A 26,441-nucleotide genomic window follows, 5' to 3' on the forward strand; every position below is an offset into this window, starting at 1 on the left:
TATCGGAAAGTGATTTTATATATATATATATATATATATATATATATATATATATATATATAAATGAAACACAACTTGTCAATTGTTTATGAAGAATGTGCAGCATTCCCAGAGGTTCCTCGTCAGCTAAAGGGACAGTTCACCCCAAAATGAAAATTCTCTCATCATTTACTCACCCTCATTCCATCCCAGATGTGTATGACTTTCTTTCTTCTGCAGAACACGAAGATATTTAGAAGAATATTTCAGCTCTGTAGATCCATACAATGCAAGTGAATGGTGACCAGAACTTTGAAGCTCCAAAAAGCACATAAATATGTGTGGTTAAGTAACAGATCAATTTTAAGTTCTTTTTTACTATAAAACTACACTTTCACTTCCAAATTCTTCTTATGTTTTTTGCATTCTTCATGCATATCGCCAGCTACTAGGCATGGAGTAGAATTTATAGTAAAAAAGGACTTAAATAATGCCCTGTTTCTCACCCACATGTATCATACTGCTTGTAAAGACAATATATTATCCACTGGACTCTTATGGATTACTTTTATGCTGCCTTTATGTTCTTTTTGGCGCTTCAAAGTTCTGGCCACCATTCACTTGCAGTATATGGACTTACAGAGCTGAAATATTCTTCTAAAAATCTTAGTTTGAGTCCTCGTTTGAGTTCTGCAGAGGAAGAATAAAGTCATACACATCTGGGATGGCATGAGGGTGAGTAATTGATGAGAGAATTTTCATTTTTGGATGAACTATTAAATTAAGACCAGATTTGAAGTGCTGGTTTGGTAGACTTAAAACAAATGATCCAGATGTACACACAAAAGAGATTTTTGTTGACATACAGACTTTATAGAAGGACTGGAATGATGAAACTATTATTAAACTCAAATTTGAACAAAACATGGTTATTGCCATACAAATTCGGCACTAAGACTGGGAAAGTGCACTTAAATAAAATAAAGTGATGAATTGGTGAATCAATTACTATAAACATGGGAAAATATTATTTGTGAGGTTTATTGTGCTTTTTCGTTACACAATAATCTAGACAAAATATTATTTTTGTGAGAAATCCAAATTCAATATTTGAATTTGCTTAGAATCCTACTCCGGGTTAATAACTCAGAGCTACTAAGAACTTTCCAATGAAGAGAATACAGAGACATATTAATCAATGTAGAAGAGAGAATCCTGTCCCCTCCATTTATTTGTTTCATATACATCAATATTTCTTCAGTTGTAATACAAAAAAGAAAAAAAGACAAGTTATACAAACAGGATACTTTCTCGATTTTAGCTGTTTCAATCAGTCTTTAATGCATTCTTAAAGCAACTCTGTCTTACTTTAGGTAACCGTTCCTCCCCGTTGCTTAAAAACCAATTAGCTGACTGCGTTAACATTCCACTTTGTAAGTAGTATGCTGAATCATATGTATCAAGGGGGAAAACAATGGTTGCACCCATGGTAGGCTCCTGTTGTCCTGGATAATGCAAAACATGATTCTGGAGGGTTTATAAAACTCACAAAAACATTTTTATAGGCATTTAATCCATAAAGAAACATAGGACAAGGAGATCCCATTCAAAACCCATTGGTTTAACAATCAAAAATGTAAACCGTCCATTCTTGATCCAAGCCACAGTTTCTATGTCCAACATTTCAACAAACGCTGTGGCTGTGCGATGCTGGTTGACTGGGATAAAGTTCCATCTTGACTAAAATGTTCAACGTTTATTAGAACAGCATGTGGTTGTATTCTATGAGGCTGATGACTGTAGTTTGTTGTTATGTGACCTACAGGACACAGAAAACATGACGTTAAGAGCCCTTTGGTTTTATTGAACATTCGCAAATAACACGACAAGTGGAAAAAAGGAAAGAAAATTCAAACCGAAAAAAAAAAAAAAAGAAAGAAATAGCCTCCCGGGTCATAGGAATGGCAGCCATGCTGGCATAATGCAAAGGGAATGCATTTCAGTCATTTTAATTGGTTCCTGTAAAAATGCCAGTCTCTATTTATCAAAGGAGGAATCACAAAGTAAAAAAATAAAACATACAATTTTTATTATTTTTTTGAAGCATGGTCCTTTATTTTAACATTGAAATCCTAATAAAAGGATTTTAAACTATTTGTTTTCCTTGACAAAGGCATTAAATGTCTTTTTTCTTCAAGCTAATTGAAACTGAAACAATTATAAAATCACACTATGCATTTTCCAAAAACAATGCTCGATTAATCAGCAAGTTCACCAGTTTTATCAATGAAAACCTGGAAAGATCAACCAACCAATTGAAACAAGCAGTTGTTAAGCACATTACAATAAAACTGAACAGCAAAATCTTGTAAAATGTCTTTAATCAGCCAATCCAACAAAACCTTTGTATGATAAATGTTCATGCATCAGTGTATACATTATAAATAACATCACGTAACCAGGAAAGAGAATTCACAGAAAGCATTTCCCTCTATTACTGTGTGTTCCTAGTGCATGGCTGCCGCTGTCAGATTGTCAAATCAAGGCATCGCAGGAGTTTTATTGACTGATTTTTTTATTTTCCAAACATGTGACAAATTTCATTTAAATATACATCAGTTTCCACTATTTATAAAACAGCAAGTTCCATGATTTTCTAAAAAAGTCTCCGCCCCTTCAGCCACTATGACATCACAATCTGCAAGAAAGGATAATGGGAATGAATGACATGCATGGAGCACAAACACAAACGGTTATGTAATCAGAACACAGCAGTTGAAATAAAGATAATACGGCAGGATGAAACGCCAGTCTGAAATAAGAGGTTAGTTGACAACTAGATTTGAATTGCAGACATAAAATGTGAATGAGATTACAGAACAAGATAAGCAGGCACAAAACAAAACTGGATGTATGGAACTCAAATGCAATGCGATGGAAATCCATGGAAAAGACAACGCAAAGTATGAAATCAAAACTAGTCTAAAATTGAATTACTATGCGAGTAGAGGAGTGACACATTTAGTAAGGCTAAACTAATACTCTGTCATGGCCTTCCAGCAGATCAAATGCCAACGTGGACATACGTGAAAGAGAAAATAAAATGATTCTGATTGGATGTGCCACATTCAAAGCCATCGTAAAAAAGCCAATATATGCACACCTGCGACCGTATATCAGTTGAATTCTATTTTAATGCGGCAAGTTGCTACATTGCTTGGCAACAGTAAAAAGCCTACACTTAGGCTAATAAACTGTATTACTAGGCAAAAGAACAATAGTGTATTTTATCATTTTGCTGTTGCCACAGGTAAGAGTAAAAAAATCCTACGTTTGCTTTAAGGATGCACCGTTCCTCTGAAACTGACCTTTTTAACCGTATCAGGAATTGGTCCAACGTGCCCGATCCAAATCCGATACTGTGTTAATAATGGTTGTTACTGTCAAGCTCCAAAAATAGCATAAAAGAACCATAAAAGCACCATTAAAGTAGTCCATATGACTTTTTATTTAGAGTCTCTTGAAGACATACGATAGCTTTTTGAATCTCAAAAGGCTGCGTTTAAAAAAGAAATATCTAGTCTGCATGCGCAGCACGCTTCAGTTAATGTGTGGTGCTCGGCTGTGTCACACACACATAGCACGAGCGCACGCTGGCTGATGAGGTGCTGCTGTTTTCAGCTCTCAGAGTGGCTTGCAGTATGCGAGCGCTCCACACGAACTACATCGCAGATGTAGATGCTCGACAGTTCGGTGAAATCGGAAGTGGAGGCGCAATTCACCAGATCTTGAATGAAAAGCATATTAAACTACTGTAAACTTGCCCAAACACAGACACTCTAAGGTCACCGTCTTTCTGGAGTGTCAAAATAAAAGCCCCAGGCTTATAAAGTTAAGAAATTACAACTGAAATACATTATTACTGTATAAAAAAATAATAATTAGTTTTTATTATTATTATTGTTGTTATTAATAATAAATAATAATATTAATAATAATAAATGTATTAAATTGCAACAATATTATATAACTGAGAGGTCAGGGATCGGAATCGGATCGGGAGAGAAAAAATGGTATTGGTGCATCCCAAGTTTGCTTTATGGTATGTGTGGAAGCAGACGTTACCTGCTTGCTTTGAAAGCTTTGAGTTTCTGTACAAAGAAGGATTCCAGGAACTCCGCACACTGGTAAAAAGGTGAGTCGCTGGGATTGTAGTAGCGGCAGTTGTCAAAGATTTTGGTCATGTCCGCTACGAACTCTGTAAGTTTGCTGTAAAAGCGTTTCTGTATCCTTTCCTCCATCGTAGACAGGTCTGTAGAGGTAAACAGGAGATAAAAAGATAGCTTAAGCATCTTTTTTGATGACCTAAAATTCGACAAAATGTTGTCTGCAAAGCTCCAAGGAGCCACTTTAAATATATAAAAAAAGAATATTTGTCTTATTAACATTTTAAAAGGGGAAAAGGGAATGCTAAACAAGTAAAAAAAAAAAAAAGGCCCACTGATCATATGTTTGAAGGGATAATTTACCCAAGAATGAAAATTCCCTCATTACTTACCCTCATGCCATCCCAGATGTGTATGAATTTTTCAAATTCAGATTTTTAGAATATTTCAGCTCTGTAGGTCCATACAATGCAAGTGAATGGGTGCCAAAATTTTGACACTCCAAGAAGCACATAAAGGCAGCATAAAAGTAATTCATACGACTCCAGTGGTTTAATCCATGTCTTCAGAAGTGATATGATAGGTGTGGTTGAGAAACAGATCAATATTAAAGTCCTTTTTTGCTAGAAATTCTTCTCCCTGCTCAGAAGGGGGCGATAAGTAGGAAGAATAATGTAAAAGTTAAAGTGGAGATGGACTCAAAGCACGTTTTGCCCTGGGGGGGGGGCGTGGGTTTTGGGGCACACTTACTTCCGGGGCAGCACCGGAAACGATTTCTTCCTATGACTTCCTATGCTAATAAATGCTGTCGAGACGACTCGGGGGAAAATGACTTATCACATGATTTATTTACACAAGTTTCTGCGGATGACATTGGTCAATATCTATCGCACACTGAGACACGGAGCTATTGCTCCATCTACTAAAAACAAGAAGTGGTGTAACAAGGTTTAGTTTAAGATATTTCAACCACAATGAGGGTGAATATTCACAAGCCACATCTGACCAGCACAGGCTTAGCAAGGTCCCTGTTTCCGACTGTATTACACGTGTAATTGTTTTGATATATTTTGCTAGATAAAGTATCGCTCTCTGTGATAAGTTAATATAATATGATAATTGATGCTACTCCATCTTCACAGCAAATGATGGAGTGCATGGTAATGTATTTCTTAACATAGTGACTGTTACTTTAACCATACAATTTGTCTAATAGTGGTCAATATTAGTTTACTGTACTGTATTTATGCAGTATAATATAATTTTCACTTTCAGTAAACTTTGTTAATTGACACAGTAATTTTACACAATAGCCTAAATATAGATTACATTGTGTGTTAACACTTTACAATAACGTTCAATTCGTTAACATGCATTAATGTATTAGGTATCATGATCAAACAATTAACAATATATTTTTACAGTATTTATTAATCTTTGTCATTATTAGTTAAAATAAATTAAATTGTTCATTGTTAGTTCATAGTGCACTAACTAATGTTAACATACAACTTTTGATTTTTAAAATCTAAGTATGTTGAAATTAACATTAAGATTAATAAATGCTGTAAAATCATCATTGTTAATTCATGTTAACTAATGTTAACTAATTTTAACAAATAACCTTATATTTAAGTGATAACAATTGTGTAATTGTATCATTACTTTTATTTATGAATATTTATGGCGCCTTAAAACCTCAGCTGAGCAACAGAGCAACTGTCCCACGTTGTCGACTTCAGGTGAAAGTTTGTGCTCTTTAATCGCTTGTATTTCTCACTTTTAAATCACTGCACAATCGCTGGATGTAAATACTTTGCACACAGAGGAAGCCTTACACCGGAAGATTGTTATCCCCCTTGTGATTTGACTGAAAATACGTAGGCTTCATTCCATGCATAGAGTCCATTGACTGAGTAGGGAGGAGAATTTATAGTAAAAAAGGACTTAAATATTGGTCTGTTTCTAACCCACACCTATTATATCACTTCAAAAGACATGGATTAAACCACTGGAGAAGTATGATTACTTTTATGCTGACTTATGTGAATTTTGGCACCCATTCACTTGCATTTTATGGACAAGCTGGGAAATTCTTCTAAAAATCTTCATTTGAGTTCAGCAGAAGAAAGAAAGTCATGCACATCTGGGATGACATGAGGGTGAGTAAATAATTAGAGAACTTTAATTTTTGGGTGAACTATCCCTTTAAGAACTGAAGTGGAAAAAGACACTCATACCCATTGGTTCCTTGATGATCCCATAATAATCTGGAGCATCATTCGGATCCACTGGTTCCAGGAATGGCCACGCCATTTTATGGGACTAACACAGAGAAAACATTCACACAACTCTTCTATTAAAAGCCATTTTTGATTATTGTCATAGTGGAAGCTAGGGCTAAAAATGACAAAAACAGACACTTTCTGTAAGTAATATTAGATTGGTTCTGTACCAAATACACAAACTAACTACAGGTGCATCTCAATAAATTAGAATGTCATGGAAAAGTTCATTTATTTCAGTAATTCAACTCAAATTGTGAAACTCGTGTATTAAATAAATTCAGTGCACACAGACTGAAGTAGTTTAAGTCTCTGGTTCTTTTAATTGTGATGATTTTGGCTCACATTTAACAAAAACCCACCAATTCACTATCTCAAAAAATTAGAATACATCATAAGACCAATAAAAAAAACATTTTTAGTGAATTGTTGGCCTTCTGGAAAGTATGTTCATTTACTGTATATGTACTCAATACTTGGTAGGGGCTCCTTTTGCTTTAATTACTGCCTCAATTCGGCGTGGCATGGAGGTGATCAGTTTGTGGCACTGCTGAGGTGGTATGGAAGCCCAGGTTTCTTTGACAGTGGCCTTCAGCTCATCTGCATTTTTTGGTGTCTTGTTTCTCATTTTCCTCTTGACAATACCCCATAGATTCTCTATGGGGTTCAGGTCTGGTGAGTTTGCTGGCCAGTCAAGCACACCAACACCATGGTCATTTAACCAACTTTTGGTGCTTTTGGCAGTGTGGGCAGGTGCCAAATCCTGCTGGAAAATGAAATCAGCATCTTTAAAAAGCTGGTCAGCAAAAGGAAGCATGAAGTGCTCCAAAATTTCTTGGTAAACGGGTGCAGTGACTTTGGTTTTCAAAAAACACAATGGACCAACACCAGCAGATGACATTGCACCCCAAATCATCACAGACTGTGGAAACTTAACACTGGACTTCAAGCAACTTGGGTTATGAGCTTCTCCACCCTTCCTCCAGACTCTAGGACCTTGGTTTCCAAATGAAATACAAAACTTGCTCTCATCTGAAAAGAGGACTTTGGAACACTGGGCAACAGTCCAGTTCTTCTTCTCCTTAGCCCAGGTAAGACGCCTCTGACGTTGTCTGTGGTTCAGGAGTGGCTTGACAAGAGGAATACGACAACTGTAGCCAAATTCCTTGACATGTCTGTGTGTGGTGGCTCTTGATGCCTTGACCCCAGCCTCAGTCCATTCCTTGTGAAGTTCACCCAAATTCTTGAATCGATTTTGCTTGACAATCATAAGGCTGCGGTTCTCTTGGTTGGTTGTGCATCTTTTTCTTCCACACTTTTTCCTTCCACTCAACTTTCTGTTAACATGCTTGGATACAGCACTCTGTGAACAGCCAGCTTCTTTGGCAATGAATATTTGTGGCTTACCCTCCTTGTGAAGGGTGTCAATGATTGTCTTCTGGACAACTGTCAGATCAGCAGTCTTCCCCATGATTGTGTAGCCTAGTGAACCAAACTGAGAGACCATTTTGAAGGCTCAGGAAACCTTTGCAGGTGTTTTGAGTTGATTAGCTGATTGGCATGTCACCATATTCTAATTTGTTGAGATAGCGAATTGGTGGGTTTTTGTTAAATGTGAGCCAAAATCATCACAATTAAAAGAACCAAAGACTTAAACTACTTCAGTCTGTGTGCATTGAATTTATTTAATACACGAGTTTCACAATTTGAGTTGAATTACTGAAATAAATGAACTTTTCCACGACATTCTAATTTATTGAGATGCACCTGTATATCTGACAAATCAACAGAAATCAGATTTGAAATGTACATTTAGTCTTTGAAAACGGAGCATATAGCGTTTTATGATTAGCTCTAGCTTTTTAAGTTTTATTTGTTTAAAGAAAGACCAAGAACTGAGAAATGGTAATAAGTGTAATGCTGATGAATGCATGTTTCCATACGAACCTGTAAGGAGCGCAGTATTCTCTTTAACCCCTCGTAGTCTTTATCAGTGAGCGGTGTCAGGACAGTCATGGCGTCCTCTGTAGACTGGCACTGCGGGCACACATACTCATCGATGTGTGTGGCTTCACTCTGCAGGATGCCCACGCAGCGACCATGATACCAGTTCTGACAGCGGTCACAACCAATGTAGAACCTAAAAACAAAGTTAGGCACAATTATATGAGAAAATATGCTTTAAAATACATTTTTTGAAGCAGCTGAAAATGCTTATTAAACCCCACAGTGAAATGTTGAATGGGCCAGCTTACTGTGACTCGTCGTATGGAGTTCTGCAGATGCAGTAGAGTTCCTCTGTGTTGCCCTCCTGTGCTCGTTTACATTCTGAACAGATGTAGTCATCCATCTTCTTGGCCTCTTTCTCTGTGATGCCCACACATTCTCCATGATACCAGTTGGAGCACAGGTCACAACCAATGTAGAACCTGCAGCAAAAGTGGAACAGAATATATGTATATTTGATTAAAGGGACAGTTCACCCAAAAATGAAAATTCTCTCATCATCATTTACTCACTCTTACTGATACTCTTCCAGATATGTATGACTTTCTTTTTTCTGCTGAACACAAAGATTTTTAGAAGAATATTTCAGCTCTGTAGGTCCATACAATGCAAGTGAATGGTGAACAAAACTTTGAAGCTCAAAAAAGCACATAAAAGTAATACATACTCCAGTGGTTAAATCCATATCTTCAGAAAAGATATGAAAAGTGTGGATGAGAAACATATCAATATTTAAGCCCTTTTTGCTATAAATCTCACTTTCACATTCTTTTGTTTTAGGCGATTCACATTCTTCGTGCATATCCCCACCTATTGGGCGGGGGAGTTTATAATAAAAAAAGACAAATATTTATACGTTTCTCAACCACACCTATCATATCACTTCTGAAGATATGGATTTAACCACTGGAGTCTCATGGATTACTTTTATGTTGCCTTTATGTGATTTTTGGAGCTTCAAAGTTCTGGCCACCATTCACTTGCATTGTATGGACCTACAGAGCTGAGATATTCTTCTAAAACTTTATTTGTGTTCTGCAGAATAAAAAAGGTTATACATATCTGGGATGGCATGAGAAAGTAAATGACAGGTAATTACTGAATAAATATTTTAAAAGCAGAGCATATCTATAAAAAATAAAAATAAAAATGCATACTCACGATAGAACAATATTTCCACGACTTTTTTAAAATTAATTTCTATGACTTTTCTTGCCCTGGAAAACACAATTTAAAAAAATTCCCGGATATTTTCATGTTTTCCTTATCTGTGGGAACCCAATTATACGTTACGTATTATTATCTGTATCTTTAAGGGAAAAAAGAATTATCTTTAAAGTATTTTTTATTTTGTATTAGTTGTTTATTTTTTTCAATTCACACCAAGTAACTTAACACACAAGTTCAAAATACCCAGAATAGTATAAGTGTTCATGCCAAATCTGATTTCAAAGTTCAGCCTTAATTTTCTTAATTACCCATTTGGCATTTTTTTTTTTTTTGAAGAGATCATTATGATACTTTGTAGTTTTTGTGAGGAAGCCCATAAAGCTGAATTATTTACTTTTAAAATCTCTTAAGGCATGATTTCTGTGCCAAAAGTATGAACTTCTAGTGGAAATAAAGCACAACAGTCTGCTTCTGGAAGCAAAACTACCATTCATTTTTTCCCATAGACCAGGGGTTTTCAAAGTCTTGGACAGTTACCATGTATTATGCTCTATTTTCTAAAATAAAAAATAAATAATACATTTCCGTCAAAATGGCGAGTTGATTACTCAAACTCCGGACTCGTTTCTCCCTTGATATAACACGCCTGCAGAGGCAGAATATGAATGAACAGAGGCAGAGCTGTGTGGCATTATTATAGATTCACAAATGTTTTGAGCACCCACACACCCTCTCTGAGGGAGAGCAGGGAGATTTCATAGAGCAGCGTAGTTTATTTGAGAGCGCGCGTACAGTTTTTTTGTGAAGGATTTTATGAAATCCCTATGGAAGAAATGAATGGGAAAAATACTTCTGGAACCAAGACAGCTGAAAAAGTGGTCAGGCACTGTTGCGCTCTATTGTCCTTGAACTTAAAAATAAAAATGTACAACTGCAGATATGCAAAGGTCCCATACTTGGACTCATCGTAGGGTGTTTTGCAGATGCAGTATAGCTTGATGTCCCTCTTGCTGTCCTTTGAGGTAGTGGATATCATCTTTTTCCTCTTTGACTTGGCAGATTCTCTCTCCTCCTCCCGCTTGCGTTTGTGTGTGGAGGAGGGGGACGTGACCGTCGGTGTGTATGTGGAGAGAGTGGCATGTGTGTGGGCACTAGCAGCTGCCGCTGCCGCCGCTGCTGCTGCTGCTTGCGCGGCCGCAGCCTGAGCTTTCTCCTTCTCTCTCCTCAGTTTAATGAGATCTCTCCTCAACTCCTCCTGAAACAGCAACAGAAAACAAGAGTATGCAATGCATTAAATCTTTGAACCAAAACAGAGACATGACCACGTGTATCTCAATGCACACCCCAGCTCTCAGACATCTAAAGGAGTCATTTTTACTAATTACTACATTTATATTTCATTTATGCATCTAGTTGAAGCTTTTATTCAAAGCAACAGTGCATTCAAGGGAGCATTCTCTACATTCTTCCGGTTGATAGGGAATGCTGGCGCATTTGGGCGCCGATCCTCTCCCTGGTATAAAGACAACCTGTGCTCAATGAAGGCAGCTTGTCTTAAAATGAAGCGAAGGTGGCATCTTTCTGGATTGAACTAGGGCTGGAACAACTAATCGATAAAATCGATAATGGAAATCATCGACAATAAATTTCATTATCGATTAGTTAGATATTTGCAGTAAGCACGGAGAAGTCCCGTCAGTGACGTCACTTCACAGACAAGTGAAAAATGCGTTGCATGATAACTCATTTGAAAACAAGCGGAGACAAGTTGAAGTGGAAAAAATAGGACCCAAGTTATCCAGCGCACGAGAGCACTTTATAAACACTTCAAAGAAGATCATAATAATCACACAGATTAATGTGGAGCGGCTGCTGCATCAGGTGCTTTACAGAGTGCTTGTGCTGTGTGATGCACGAGAGTTGTTTCTCTCCAGCGCATTACTTACATTTTACTGCTACTTTCTATGTTTTATAATGTAAATATGAGTTCAAAATCAGCCGCGTATTTCGCAAAACTGTTTGTTCTTACCACAAGTGAGTCTCCATTAAACTTTAATGAGCAAGCAAGCGTGCGCAACCACGTCAATCAAACCGATCGCACTGGAGAAAGGGAGCGCAATCATTTTGATTAAACTCGTGCAACATCATATCACGATTTCTGTTTCAATGTAATCACTTGTGCAGTTTTCATGGATATCAGACTGAAGTCTCAGCAGTCAAGGTGTGCCGGTTTTTAAAGTGTTTTCTCATGCTCATGTAAGCGCATGTAATACAGTGAGCACCGGGATGAGTCTTTTCAGCGCGAGAGTGAATTTGCACAGGGTTTACAGATGATTGTACTACATTAAACTGTATATAATGCTGAATATAATGTATAATAATGCTAAGGGTCCTGATATTTGAAAGTCCTCCTGATAATGCCACATACGTTATGTCTGATTTCACTAGTAAATGTATACTATGGCAAACAATATTTTACTGGATAAGCCATACACTTTTTTTTTTTTTTTTTAAGAATAGTTTAGAAACATGTAATCAGTGAAAATACTGTTTAAAAAAATGATAATATTAAAATGTGTACAAGCATATGTATCTATGATTTTTTGTCCCACTCCATGCCCCATGGATCATTTTACTCTTAAATGATGAGCATTTTTTGTTAAGTTTTACAAGTAAAGAAACCGTTTCTAATAATAATAATGATAATAATAATAAAAAATCCAAACGCAACTTTTCATGATTCAGGCTTTGTTCAAAGTTTTGTGAGAGTATAGAATTGTGAATTCAGCAATGTAAATCAAACCAAATCCTTAAGCCCTTTATCATATCAGTTTTTTTGAAAAATCATATTTTAATAAAATACAGGAAATAAAATGTCAGTTTTATCCGATTAATCGATTAATCGAATAAATAATCGAAGATTAATCGATAGTCAAAATAATCGTTAGTTTGCAGGCCTACATTGAACATATATATCCAGGCTTGGAAAGACCACTTGCGTGATTATAAAGCAGCAATTGAATCTGCCAGATCTCATTATTTTTCCCAAATAATCGTTAACAATCAAAACAATCCCAGACAACTTTTTCATACTTTAAATAGATTGCTCAAATGTAACTGTTCCACCAACTTGCCTGTTTCAACTCAACTTTGTAACAAATTTCTTGATATCTTTAGCACTAAGATAGATGATTTTCATAAACACATTCTCTCTACTCCTGTCTCTTCTGTTTCTTCTCTCAGTTTGTCCGGTTTTCCTGGCACCCCTCTCTCAAATTTCATATTTTAAAAAGGCCAATAACTGATTAATCGGCTGATAGTTTTTAAAACTGATTAAAAGAATGTTAAAAAAATGTCTTAGTCTTTCCTTACTATGCCGGGCACATACTACATAGGCTAATACATCCAAACTGAATAAAATCACAGATGAAGTTTATTGTGCAACCAAAATCCCAATGATAAACAGAAACAATTTTGAATACTGTGAATAATTTTGAATAAGTGGGGATAAAAATACGAATGAGTATTGACAATGATGAAAGAATGTAGAACTGTAGAATCATAGAAAAAAAATTTTATATCGGCAACTATCGGCATTGATTTTTTACAGATAACCGATAGTTCTAAAAAACAACTATCTGCACAGATTAATCGGCAAAACCGATATATCGCCTACCTCTTGTTTGTATGTTTCCTGGTAATCGAAAATATAACAAGCAATGCTGCGCCAAACACCAGTGAAAGTTTTAAAAAAATATCCAATTGTCCAGGTGCGTAGACTCAATCAAAATGCAAAAGGGAAACAATGAGTCCGCACTCAAAATAGGAAAAAAACACTCACTTATTCATACAGAGGCCCCAAAAGAGCAAAAAAAGAACCCACGATGTTGAACTTGCTAGTGCCATGCTCTACCTGTTGATTGTTTTTTAGCATGTTGCTATGCAGTTGCTAAGGCATTCTAAGTCATAAGAGCCTACCCCCACGTGCAGTATGCATGTTCACTTGTACCTGCACTTGTAGCTGCAACTCTTTATCAAGCAGAGCTCTCTTCTTCAGAATATCAACCTTCAGCTGCTCCTTGTGTTTGAAGAGCAGCGCTGAAAGCTTGCTGGCATTCTGCTTACTGCGCTTCTGCTCGACCGACTCCTCCCGTTTCCTCTTTTTGGCCGCCTGTCTCTCGTCCTTATCGATTTTATCCAGGATGAACTTCATCACCTGGTTACAAACAATCATCCTGCCAGGGAGTTAAAAACAGGGTGCAGTTTTATTGAGTTGTGTGATCAAAGCCTATCCATTCTTATAAAAGAGCTCCTTTTAGTTTCAGGGGAGCACATATATGACAAATTACTATTTAATAGCTAATGCTTTCAACCATGATTTAAATAGATGGTCTCCCTGGAGCAACCTGCAACCTATGATAGTGATAGTTCATGGAGTTCTGGGGTTTGAACCTACAATCTTTCAGGTGATAGGCTACAAAACCCCAGTAAATATAGTTCCTCTGCATTTCTATACAAGACCAAAATGTGTCATATTTCTAATGCAAACCATTTAAATTACATTTCAAATACCACTGGTAATATTCAATATGTGCAACCAAGAAAGAGAGGAGGCAGATTACCTCTGGTTCTCCTCTCTTTCAGCAGGAGTCATGGTCTTCTTCTGTTTTAATTGCTCTATGGCCACATTCTGCTTCTGAGCCACCTGAAGAAAGAAAAAGATTCTGTTATTTAACATGTTTCTATTCTCTTAACCCAACAACCAACTAATGCCCAACGTTTTGCTTATGGCTTTTAATGGCAGTGACATCAACATGATAAAAGCCACCATTGTTCAATAAACACAGTCACATTTATTATTACTAATAATCTCTAGACAGAACTATCAGTTTTAAATCATTTCTTTTCTCTGCCCACGCTGCCTGGTTTACATCAGCACAGGTGGAGAAAATTAATACGTTTCAACGAAAGATTTAAAAAAGAAATGGTATTCTTTATTACAACATATACTGATGATTCCTGCACAATAAGGCTGAGGGCATTTGTTAAGAAATATGGTCAATTTTGATTCCACGTCATCTTTAAACTTTCATTTTGCAAAAAAGCATCAAAATTGCAGCAAACCAATTTCCAATCCATTTTGCTTTTATATAAAGAATGTGTTGATTAACTGAGATAAAAAGAATAGCTCACCTAAAAATTTAAATTCTCTCATCATTTACTCACCCTCATGCCATCCCAGATGTGTATGACTTTCTTCTGCAGAACATAAATTATGATTTTTAGAAGAATATCTCAGCTCTGTAGGTCCATACAATGCAAGTGAATGGTGGCCAGAACTTTGAATCTCCAAAACTCACATAAATGCAGCATAAATTAATCCATAAGACTCCAGTGGTTAAATCAATGTCTTCAGAAGTGATATGATAGGTTTGGGTGAGAAACAGATCAATATTGTATTTTTAACTCTGAATCTCCAGTGACCAGCACTCCTTTGCATGTTCACAAGAGGTTGTCTTCTTTTGTTTTTTGGTGATTTGCATTCTTCATGCATGCCACCACCTACTGGGCTGTAGTGCAAATATGATTTATTTATTCTTTTCCTTTCCTTTATCCCTCTCTTTTTTCTTCTTTCTCCTTCCTGCCCAGTAGGTGGAGATATGCATGAAGAATGCGAACTGTCAAAAACAGAAGAACTCTGTCCTTTCCTGAACGTACATAGGAGGGCTGGTCGAAAGTGGAGATTTATAGTAAAAAAAAGACTTAAATATTGATCTGTTTCTCAGCCACACCTATTATATTGCTTCTGATGTCTTGGATTAAACCACTGAAGTTGTATGGATTATTTTTTTGCTGCCTTTATGTGCTTTTTGAAACTTCAAAGTTTTGGGCACAATTCACTTGCATTGAATGGACCTACAGAGCTGAAATAATCTTCTAAAAATCTCCCATTTGTGTTCCGGTGAAGAAAGAAAGTCACACATCTGGGATGACATGAGGTTGAGTAAATGATCAGAGAATTTTCATTTTTGGGTGAACTATCCCTTTAAGATAAACATCTCCTGTTATTTAATTGTGGGATTGATTCAATAATATACTATAATTCATTCTGGTTATGTACAGTTGAAGTCAGAAGTTTACATACACTTAGGTTGAAGTCATTAAAACTAATTTTGTAACCACTCCATAGATTTTTTTATTAGCAAACTATAGATCTGGCAAGTCGTTTAGGACATCTACTTTGTGCATGACACAAGTAATTTTTCCAGCAATTGTTTAGAGACAGATTGTTTCACTTTTAATTGACTATATGACAATTCCAGTGGGTTAGAAGATTACATTCACTAAGTTAACTGTGCCTTTAAGCAGCTTGGAAAATTAGAGAAAATGATGTCAAGCCTTTTAGACAATTAGCTTCTAGGCTAACTGGAGTCAATTGGAGGTGTACCTGTGATTGTATTTTAAGGCCTACCTTCAAACTAAGTGCCTCTTTGCTTGACATCACGGGAAAATCAAAATAAATAAGAAAAAAATAAAATTAAAAAAAAATAGTGGATCTCCACAAGTCTGGTTCATCCTTGGGAGCAATTTCCAAAAGCCTGAAGGTACCACATTCATCTATACAAAAAAATAGTACGCAAGTATAAACACCATGGGACCACGCAGCCATCATACCACTCAGGAAGGAGATGCATTCTGTCTCCTAGAGATGAACATAGTTTGGTGCAAAAAGTGCAAATCAATCCCAGAACATCAGCAAAGGACCTTGTGAAGATGCTGGATGAAACAGGTAGACAAGTATCTATATCCACAGTAAAACGAGTCCTGTATCGACATCAAGCCACTGCTCCAATACTGCCATAAAAAAGACAGACTACAGTTTGCAAGAGCACATGGGAACAAAAATCCTCTGGTCTGATGAAACAAAAATTTAACTTTTTGGCCATAATGACCATCATTATGTTTGGAGGAAAAAGGGTGAGGCTTGCAAGCCGAAGAACACCATCCCAACTGAGAAGCATGGGGGTGGCAGCATCATGTTGTGGGGGTGCTTTGCTGCAGGAGGGACTGGTGCACTTCACAAAATAGATGGCATCATGAGGAAGTAAAATTATGTGGATATTTTGAAGCAAAATCTCAAGACATCAGCCAAGAAGTTAAAGCTTGGTCACAAATGGATCTTCCAAATGGACAATGACCCCAAGCATACCTCCAAAGTTGAGGCAGAATGGCTTAAGGACAACAAAGTCAAGCTCAATCCGACAGAAAATTTGTGGGCAGAACTAAACAAGCGTGTGCGAGCAAGGAGGCCTACAAACCTGACTCAGTTACACCAGTTCTGTCTGGAGGAATTGGCCAAAATTCCAGCAACTTATTGTGAGAAGCTTTGGAAGGCTACCCAAAACATTTGACCCAAGTTAAACAATTTAAAGGCAATGATACCAAATACTAACAAAGTGTATGTAAACTTCTGACCCACTGGGAATGTGATGAAAGAAATAAAAGCTGAAATAAATCATTCTCTCTACTACCCTCCTGACATTTCACATTCTTAAAATAGTGATCCTAACTGACCTAAGTGCAACTCTGGATTAACTTGAGTCATATCAGAGTTCACACCTGTTTCTGCAGCAGGTCACTCTGACTGGTGTTCTGCTGGGTTTGCTCTCTCTTTGCCTCCTGCTGTTTCTTCTTTTGCTGTTGTTGTTCACAGAGCTGTTGTATGCGCTGGAGCTGTTCCTGTACGCTGGCTGTCTGGATTGTTACCAGGTTCTGAATCTGGTGGGTCTGGACCTGACCTCCGCCCTGTTGCTGAATCTGAATGGGAAGCTGCAGTTTAATCTGCTGGGGAATCCCGGCTGCGGACCCTACCTGCTGGACCTGAGCCTGAATATGGGCCGCTACCTGCATAACATTAGATTAAACTTTACTGTCATGGTACAGAGCATACAATTATCATCGAACTGGACATGGAAATAGTTATGTATAAATAAATAATGGTTAAGTATAAATGGCAAACGAGGTAAGTATAGCGCAGATATACAAGTTTAATTTGTGATTTGTAATGGCAGGAGGGAAAGAGTGAAGAGTGTACTGTTTGCAATAGTCACGATTGCAGTATTTTTTGTTTACCTGACTCTGGATGTGAGAGATGACCTGCTGTTGCAGCCCGGGAACGCTGAGGAGCTGCGGGGGAAGCTGGATCTGCGGCTGGACTTTGGTTATGGTGGTCTGAGTGACTTGCGGGGCGACGGAGAGGGAGGTGACCTGTGGTGCAGTGGCTGTGGGGGTCACCTGTGCTATCTGAGAGCCAGGGGTGGGTGCAGGTGCAGGTGCAGGGGGCTGGATGGAGGTTTGAGGAGGGGCATGCAGTTGAGGCAGGAGCTGTACGGCTGGGCGGGGTTGTGGAGTTGGAATCGGTTTGGGAATGGCGGTGGTTGTGACTGGAGTGGGTGCGAGTTGAGGTGGTTGTGATGGGGGAAGAGATGAGGTGGGTGGATGTGCAGTTGGAGGTTGGGGCTGTGGAGCAGGTTGAATTGCTAGAGAGGAGAGAAAGAAAATATTACATATTATACATCCAGAAGAGCATTTATACACAGAAACGCAGAAATAATAAAAATGCAGGTCTCTTACTATAAATCTATTTCGCACCGATTGACGAATTCAACTGCAAAATGGATGACTGTGGACTGTAGGCCAATGATTGGATTATGTTCAATAATATGGAAATATAATATATTGTTATAACATTAATTATTATATATAGAATATAATATTTATACTTATTTAAATATATATATATATATATATATATATATAAATATATATGCGCGATTGATTGCGATTAATTAATCAGCATCTAATGTAATAAATCGATTGACAGCCCTAGTTTATACATTTGAGCTCTTGTTATTTGACCGTCTATTATAGTCAACCTTCAAAATAGTCTGCAGATCAGGGTTGTTATAATTACATAAATTATTAGTCGTTATTCATGAAACACGAGCAAAACAAACCAAATCGTTCATGAATCCATTCTTGCATAAATTGTCCCACTGAACTCAATGGGATCATTTCTTCAAGAATGGTTTTAATAATAATTTATGCACACGTGTTCTGCTCGTGGTTTTCATGAAACCCCATCTTTCATTTCACCTGGTTGTATGGGTGTTGCTGGAGTGGTACTAGTGTTGCTGGTAGCAGCCGGGACAGCTGTGGCTGGGGTGCCCGTTGAGGTTGTTGTGGAAGGGGCAGTGGGCACAGACACAGCTGCAGGGGCCATGGGCGTAAACAAAAACCGCTGGACTTGACCATTGGGCATGGCTGCCTGCATGAGCTGTTGACCGGGGCCCGGAATGACCGTCACACCCTGAGGGATGACCTGCAGCTGGCCTGTGGTCTGACCCTGCCCTTGGATCACTACAGTCAAGCCCTGGTTGCCACCCTAAAGAGTGAAAGGGCAAGTTTATTTCAGTTAGAACTATACAGTAGAATCCTAAATCAGTTATGTCAACAAGAAACGGTATTCGCAACTCATTTACACTCATAATTTGACAAATTTCTGAGTGAAACTCATCAAGATTAAAAAGTAATAACGTGCCCTGATGAATTGTGCACAATAAGAACAGGAATGTGTATGAAGAAAGTAAATAGGTCAATTTTGACTTCATGCCGACTTTAGAACTTATACAGACCTGAGCCCCCTGGGTAAGCTGTGTGAGCTGAGCGAGGGTGAGTTTGACCTGACCCTGTTGCGGTCGGGGAGCGGAGGGTGTCTGCGGGGTCTGGGGCTGGTTTGGTGTGGATAGGCGAGGGGGGGTGCCTACCGCCTGTGCTCCGGTATTGCTTTGCACTGCCTGTTGTCCTTGACCTGTGCGATACAAAGACAGAAATCACATTTACACCCTAACAAAGATCAAACCTCAACAAAGAGCCAGAAATGTGCAAGAAATATACTGACCATTAGACTCGCCAGGTTTACTATTAGGTAGCTATACGGTCATTGAGATTATTGGCATGAGTTGATGGGCTCTATTTTCCTGACCGCGCTAGGTGGGGAGCTACACGCAACGACCGTGCACCGCGTCTTATCCAATTTTTGTAAGAGTGCTAATTCTAAGTGCAGTTTTCGTGCCAGCGCAAAGCGCAAGTGGGTGTGGATGGGAGTGTTCGAGATAACTGTGGGCGTATGCGTGCAAACTGTGGGTGTATTGTGTGTTAACGAGGTGGTGCAAATCGCAAATTGCTAATTTCCTGAGAAATAGGTCATTGCGCTAAGACGTTTGAGAATCACATCTATTCTAGGCGCAAAGTCTAAACTCAGTTCCTGCATTTGAAGTTTGAGGATTTCACCCGTAGATGATACCAAAGAGCTATCAATCACTTTTCATTGCAGTAGGAGAGATGCAAAGTTTATTTCAAGCAGGTGAGACACGGGTGAGCAGGACGAGAGCCAACAGTCCCAGATAGGCCGAAAGAGAACATTCATCAAATGCATCACACCCCAGAGCAGCGCAGATGACAATACAGCATTGAATACAGCCCATTTACACTACCAAATTGGTTTGAATGGGCTTTCTTCATATATATCGACATTGCTTGACAGGAAATTAATTATATAATAGGACGCAGCTGGTGCAATAACCGGAGAAGTACCTCAGAAGTAAAATGCACTTGACCCAGCCCATTAACGCTTTGCGTGCGTGATTTCGCCAACTTGCGCCTTGACTTAGTGCATGCTTGCATGACAAAATATCAAAACTTCATGGCCATGATATAAACAAAAATTTAACCTCCCCTTTGTGCCAGGTGCAAAATCTACAAATAGTTTTGCTGATAATGCGCATTTGAGAAATGTTTTGATAAAAAATTATGTTTGCTTAATTTTGATTGTCTTCACCTGGTCTAATTTCGTGTTTTTTTTTTAACAAAAGTTCAGCATTAATTTGCCACAAATTATAATTTTTTTCACATTTTTTTTTATTAAAAACTGAAGAGAATGTGCAACTTTTCCCAAGTGGGGATGTAAAAAATTCTATTTTCGGGAGGGTGGCACCAAAAGTATAAGATTACCTTGTTGAACCATCAGGGGAGCGCGAATGATAGTCTTGCCAAGGGTGGTGGTCTGTTGCAGTGGAGAACGTATCATTGCCATCCCTGGACGGAGAGGAGTTCCAGTCGTAACAACCTGGACATTGAGAATTATTAAAAATGTCACTGCTAACAAATACATGTAGGAACCTAAAAAATGGTTAAGCTCTACAAGAGGGACGACAGTGATGACTGATGATGTTTAAAAACCAAAGGTGATTATTTTAGTGAGACCGTTGGATAATAAATCTAAGGTCCATACCTGCTGTGTGGAGGTGCTAGTGTTGGGTCTGATGTTAATGGTGGCAGTACGGGGTTGGAATGAGGGGAAGGACTGTGCGCTGCCTGCTGTGCTTGATGGAATGATGCCCACCACCTTCTGCTGTACCTGCACCAACCCTGTAGAGATAAAAGACAACACAATATTTATTTTACTTATTTACACAATATTTTCTCAATTTATTAAAAAAATTGAAAACAGGAAAAATTATTATACATTGACAAGGATGTAAGGAATTCATCTTGTAATGGCCAAATATCGGCCAATATATCGGTCCATCAATAGTAAGGCTGTCAAATTTAAATTCAAATATTCATCAAATATATGATTAAAAATGCAAATTCGAATTCTAAAATAAGCATTCAAACATTCTAAAACAGGCACAGTGCAACAAATAAAACAGAACGCGGGTATCTCGAGACATGTTTTAAAGGCAGATTTCCTTTTAAATTGACACAGCGTCTACAAATTTTTTGTGAAAATGCATCGCTCCAGCATGAGACACTGAAAACAACAACAACAACAAAACAGCACAACAGTCAAAGACGTCCGCCTAACGCATGCTTGCATAGAAAAAGCTGGACGTGCTGTGTCTTGACCATGCAGTCTTGATGAGGGTCTTGCTGCATAAGCATAAGGCACGTACTATCAACTATTTTTAAGAAAAACACTGTGGTACCGCCGGTATTATGAAGCATCAGTCCATGGTAGTAGTATGGCACTGGTATAGGCTTCATGCAACACTAAGTTAACGTAAAACCATCAACTGAAGCGTTTCTTTTCTATTAAGATTTTTAGACAAATCTTTAGACTATAATTTCACACACTTTTGTTAAAAGCCAGATATGTTCTTTGCAATAATCTCTACAACACGGTGCTGATTGGTTTATATTGATTCATTGCGCCCTCTTGTGGACGTAGCAGACAACGTCGATTTAAAAATCAGATGTCTTGTAGATTTTTCCCTCTACCTGAAATAATGTCTTTTAAAATCTGAATATATTTCAAATTTTGGTCATATTTAGGTGAAAAATTCAATTTTAGTTTCTCAGCCCTTAACTAACACATGCCCAACGTATGTTGTTCCTCATTTTAGAAACAAAGTAGGCTAACCAAAAACCCCAAATACTTAATCAGAAATAATCTAAAACATAAACATTTCACAGTCATATCGCTTAAAAATCCTGATACTGTGCCTTTATGTGTGCAGGAAGGGCTAACGAATAAAAGCCACATGCCAGTGATGCCGGAGGCCTGCCATACCTCCTTGCGTGGTTGGCACGTTCACTGTGACTATCTTGCTGTTGGCTGGAACGGGCAGTTTAGCGGCGATGACACTGCCGGCCATCGACCCTGCAGCAGCTGCGATGTGGAACGTTTGCCCGGACGTGGTGGCGCTACTCGCCGCCACAGTCACAACAGAACTGGTGGAGACTGCAAGACACAGGTCTAGTCACCACCCTAACACATACTGTACATGTCAACCAGGGAATTCAGCAGTGGTGCCCAGAAATATTCATACTGACCATGTGACTATGTTAAGAAATCTGAAAGCATTGCAAGATGTTGTAGGACTCTAATTTTGTATATAACATTACCTCCATTTCGGGGACATTTCCTGGTGGGTAAACTTCCGAAAATGTGCTCAAATTTGCAAATTCCTTAAAGGGATAGTTCACCCAAAAATGACAATTCTCTGATCATTTACTCACCCTTATGCCATCCCAGATGTGAATGACTTGCTTTCATCTGCTGAACTCAAATGAAGAGATCTATAAAATGCAACTGAATGGGTGGCAAAATTTTGATGCTCCAAAAGTCACACAAGTCAGCATAAAAGTAATCCATAAGACTCCAGTGGTTAAAGCCATGTCTTCAGAAGCGATATGATAGGTGTCGGTGAGAAACAGATCGCTTTCACATTCTTCTTCTTGTGTTTTTGGTGAATCACATTCTTCATGCATACCGCCCCCCACTGGGTAGGGAGGAGAATTTCAAGCAAAAAATGACTTTAATATAGATCTGTTTCTCACTCACACCTATCATATCACTTCTGAAAATATGGATTAAAACACTGGAGTCATATGGATTACTTTTATGATGCCTTTATGTGCTTTTTGGACTGTCAGAGTTGATTGTATACACTGATTGTATTGTATGGACCTACAGAGTTGAAATATTCCTTGCATGATGGCATGAGGGTGAGTAAATTATGGGAGAATTTTAATTTTTGGGTGAACTATCCCTTTAAGGTTAGAATTAGAAACATACGCCACAATGCGGATGCTTGGCCAATGGATTGCTAATGCACAGAACCACTGTACATACTTAACAGGGATTCTTGTGTTACTTGGGTGGTAACAAACCTCAGTACTCAAGGGGACGATAGCATTAGTCAAATGACTTTATCAGAATTGTTTTGTGTTATTATTCAGGTAGCTAGCAATAAACATGCCGACAAGCATTAGCTACAAGCATTTGCGTTCATGTAGGGTATGTTTCAGGCCTAAAAAGAAAGTAGCAGCTTTGGAAAGATTCATTTTTAATTGCAATATACAACATACTGACATTCCTCTGGTATTCTGATGTCCTGCACCAGCAAAATAAAACAGTCTAGACTTTTCACTGTTTATCTTTCTCAGGATATAAGCTAGGCACCACTGACTTTTCTTATTTCAATGCATTCCATAATCATCGCACTGCTTGCATTCACTTATGCCATTTAGACAATACATTTATATCGTGTGTTGAAAACAGGCCACAGAACAACACCACAAATTAAAAGGTGAAAAAAGACACTGCTACAAACTGGTAATTCAGCTTCTGTCCAACCAAATACACCAAAGTGCAAGAAAACACACAACAAATAAAAATTGTCAAACTAAATCTTTGACCATGCCTCCATATAACCATTGGAAAGACTGACCTGAATTACCTTGGCCCTGCTTGACCCAGGAAGCAAAAGACTGCTGGAAGTTCTTGTTTTGCTGGAATGTCACCGGAGAGCCCAGCTTGGTAGTGGTCATCACCACTTTTGGCACTGTAGTTACCTGACCGCCAACAGACCCCACTACCACCTTCTGAGTGGTGGTTCCAGGGGTCGAAGGTGCGCTGGTTAGGGTGCATGTGCTGCTGGTACCTGCAGGTTTCTGCTGCTCCAACCGTTTCTACAATATAATTAATATAGTATAGTATTACATTATGACTATTATCAAACTGTCAAATTACATATAAACATAAGTTGCAAGTAGACATTAAGATGCATATTCAATACCGTTGGTCTTAACCGGAGAGTTAAAAAAACCTTTTAGATAAACAATCTTAAAGAGATAGTTCACCCAAAAATCATTTACTCACCTTCATGCCATCCCAGATGTGTATGACTTTTTCTTCTGCTGAACTCAAACGAAGACTTTTAGAACAATATCTCAGCTCTTTAGGTGCAAGATGCAAGTAAATGGTGATCAGACCTTTGTTGCTCCAAAAACCACATACATGAAACATAAAAGTAATCCATTAAGACTCCAGTGTTTAAATCCATGTCTCCAGAAGCGATATGATAAAAATGTAAGTCCTTTTTTTATTCTAAATCTCCACTTTCAGTTTCACATCTAAAAAGTAAAAATAAAGTAAAAAAATTGGAGATTTAGAATAAAAAATGGACTTATTGTTTCTCAAGATATGGATTTAACCACTGGAGTCATATGAATTACTTTTGTTTCCTTCATGTGATTTTTGGAGCTACAAAAGGTCTGATCACCATTCACTTGCATTGTATGGACCAACAGAGCTGAGTAGAAATAAATCTCTTTGTTTGTGTTCAGCAGAAGAAAGAAAGTCATACACATCTGGGATGGCATTGGGGTGAGTAAATGATGAGAGAATTTTCATTTTTGGGTGAACTAACCATTTACTGACATTTAAAGCATTTACTTTGTGTAGTATAATGGCGTTTTTTTTTAAACATAGCATTGGTCAAATTTTTTACAATATATCTCTTTTTTTAAATACATGTACATATATTGCCAGATGCTGTTAATAGCAGTGTACCAGTTGACGCCAATAGCCGTATTTTCCACAATCGGGCCGAACAGTTCTCATAGAAAAACCATACTGTTCTGTGTCGATCCGGGCCAGACGGCTCGGTTACGCTTTTTTTTCTCCACTGTGATGCAGTGAAATCAGGAGAATGCACGTAACAGATATGTCATTTGCTGATGTCGCGACACTGGAGCGAGCGCGGTGCGCTATGGAGGATGATTGCATATTCCAGTGTTTAGGATTGCTTTTTCCCTGGTTTTACTCTGCTAACAAACAGTAAAGACACGGACCATGTTGCAAAAAGGAAAGAAAAGAGAAAAAGGCGAAAGGTTTACCATTATTTACTGAGGGCTTGTGTATGCCACCGAATATGAGCATGCAGAAAGGTAAAAGTTCCCAGACTAGCTAAAATGGATATTTATAGACAAAATATTATATATGCATTATGTGAAAATAGCATATGGGAATATATTGATGCATTCTGAGCTTAAATGAGCTAGTAATCTACTTCCCTGATGAAAAAGGCATGTAGAAAAATAAATGTAGGCTACAATACTAGTTAAACTATCAATAAAATCATCACCTCGTACTAAAGCCATTCAACCAGCAAGGTTGAGAACGGTTGAGTACGGTTAGCTAACCGGGCTGAGAACGGTTTATAATCGTGCCTTGCCTAACTGTGCTCAAGTGGAAATGCTACTGTAACCGTTCCGTTCCGGCCTGATGGTGGAAAAGCACTTAATGTTGTTTCAATACAAAGGATCACAATAGAAATAAGTTTTTTATTCTATTATGTTGTCCTTGATTGTTATTATTGACTTTTGTCAAATTGAAACTGAATGAAAAAGTTCAGTCAACAGAAAAAAATTTAATTAAATTAAATTGCATGGGGTATTAGGAGAAATGGATGTGACAAATCAGCCATGGATGATTATAAATAACTGCAATTATTTTAAGCATGTATATTGTACTCTTGAACACACCTTCTGTTTTTGTGTAACTACAATTGAAATTAAAACAAAAGTATTAAAAGCTATCAGGTTCAAGATACAACCAATCCAACAGGCCCATAGGGAAGAATTCCCATTTCATTCAATATTGCGCCCCTGGTTAGAAAAGAGGGGCGCCCCAGGTGGGCACATGTCTACATTCCCACCTGCTGGGCTGCCAATCTCTGCTGCTTAAGCTGAGCTTCCAACTGGGCCTTGACCTCCTCTGCTTTCTTCTGCACACTAACCTTAGTCGGGTCAGCCACCTGTGCCTTCTCCCTCTCAACCCTGTGAAAACAAGCAAGTCGGAAGGATTTAAAAGGAAAAGTAAACAAAAACATACAATATGGTCTTTTGAGAAAAGGTAAATTGAAAAGTTAGTGAAACAGGGCATCACTTCCTAAAACTGCACTGCGTAACACAATCTTGATGT

General features: G+C 38.1%; 2 protein-coding genes across 9 annotated transcripts in view; one reads left to right on the forward strand and one right to left on the reverse strand.

Annotated features, from left to right (window-relative positions):
- LOC127450051 (testis-expressed protein 33-like) overlaps positions 1–26,441 on the forward strand; it is a 304,945-nt gene that overhangs the window by 179,974 nt on the left and 98,530 nt on the right. The window lies entirely within an intron of this gene.
- The window catches only part of LOC127450007 (nucleosome-remodeling factor subunit BPTF-like), a 61,676-nt gene continuing 36,409 nt past the window's right edge, over positions 1,175–26,441 (reverse strand). For 3 of the 8 annotated variants that reach the window (XM_051713687.1, XM_051713688.1, XM_051713686.1), the window contains exons 17-33: positions 26,176–26,296; positions 23,914–24,145; positions 22,242–22,412; positions 20,961–21,097; positions 20,681–20,795; positions 19,303–19,478; positions 18,764–19,052; positions 17,741–18,147; positions 17,228–17,512; positions 14,230–14,312; positions 13,617–13,842; positions 10,564–10,862; positions 8,686–8,859; positions 8,378–8,570; positions 6,386–6,470; positions 4,105–4,291; positions 1,175–1,798 (exon numbers count right to left, since the gene is read on the reverse strand). In XM_051713687.1, coding sequence (XP_051569647.1) covers positions 1,762–1,798; positions 4,105–4,291; positions 6,386–6,470; positions 8,378–8,570; positions 8,686–8,859; positions 10,564–10,862; positions 13,617–13,842; positions 14,230–14,312; positions 17,228–17,512; positions 17,741–18,147; positions 18,764–19,052; positions 19,303–19,478; positions 20,681–20,795; positions 20,961–21,097; positions 22,242–22,412; positions 23,914–24,145; positions 26,176–26,296 — 3,217 coding nt within the window. In that variant the 3' untranslated portion in view covers positions 1,175–1,761. Of the gene's footprint in view, positions 2,678–4,104; positions 4,292–6,385; positions 6,471–8,377; positions 8,571–8,685; positions 8,860–10,563; positions 10,863–13,616; positions 13,843–14,229; positions 14,313–17,227; positions 17,513–17,740; positions 18,148–18,763; positions 19,053–19,302; positions 19,479–20,680; positions 20,796–20,960; positions 21,098–22,241; positions 22,413–23,904; positions 24,146–26,175; positions 26,297–26,441 lie in introns of all 8 variants that reach the window. The other 5 variants (XM_051713694.1, XM_051713692.1, XM_051713689.1 and 2 more) reach the window with 4 other exon arrangements.

The sequence above is a fragment of the Myxocyprinus asiaticus genome, chromosome 13, assembly GCF_019703515.2.
Source record: "Myxocyprinus asiaticus isolate MX2 ecotype Aquarium Trade chromosome 13, UBuf_Myxa_2, whole genome shotgun sequence".
NCBI lineage: Eukaryota > Metazoa > Chordata > Actinopteri > Cypriniformes > Catostomidae > Myxocyprinus > Myxocyprinus asiaticus.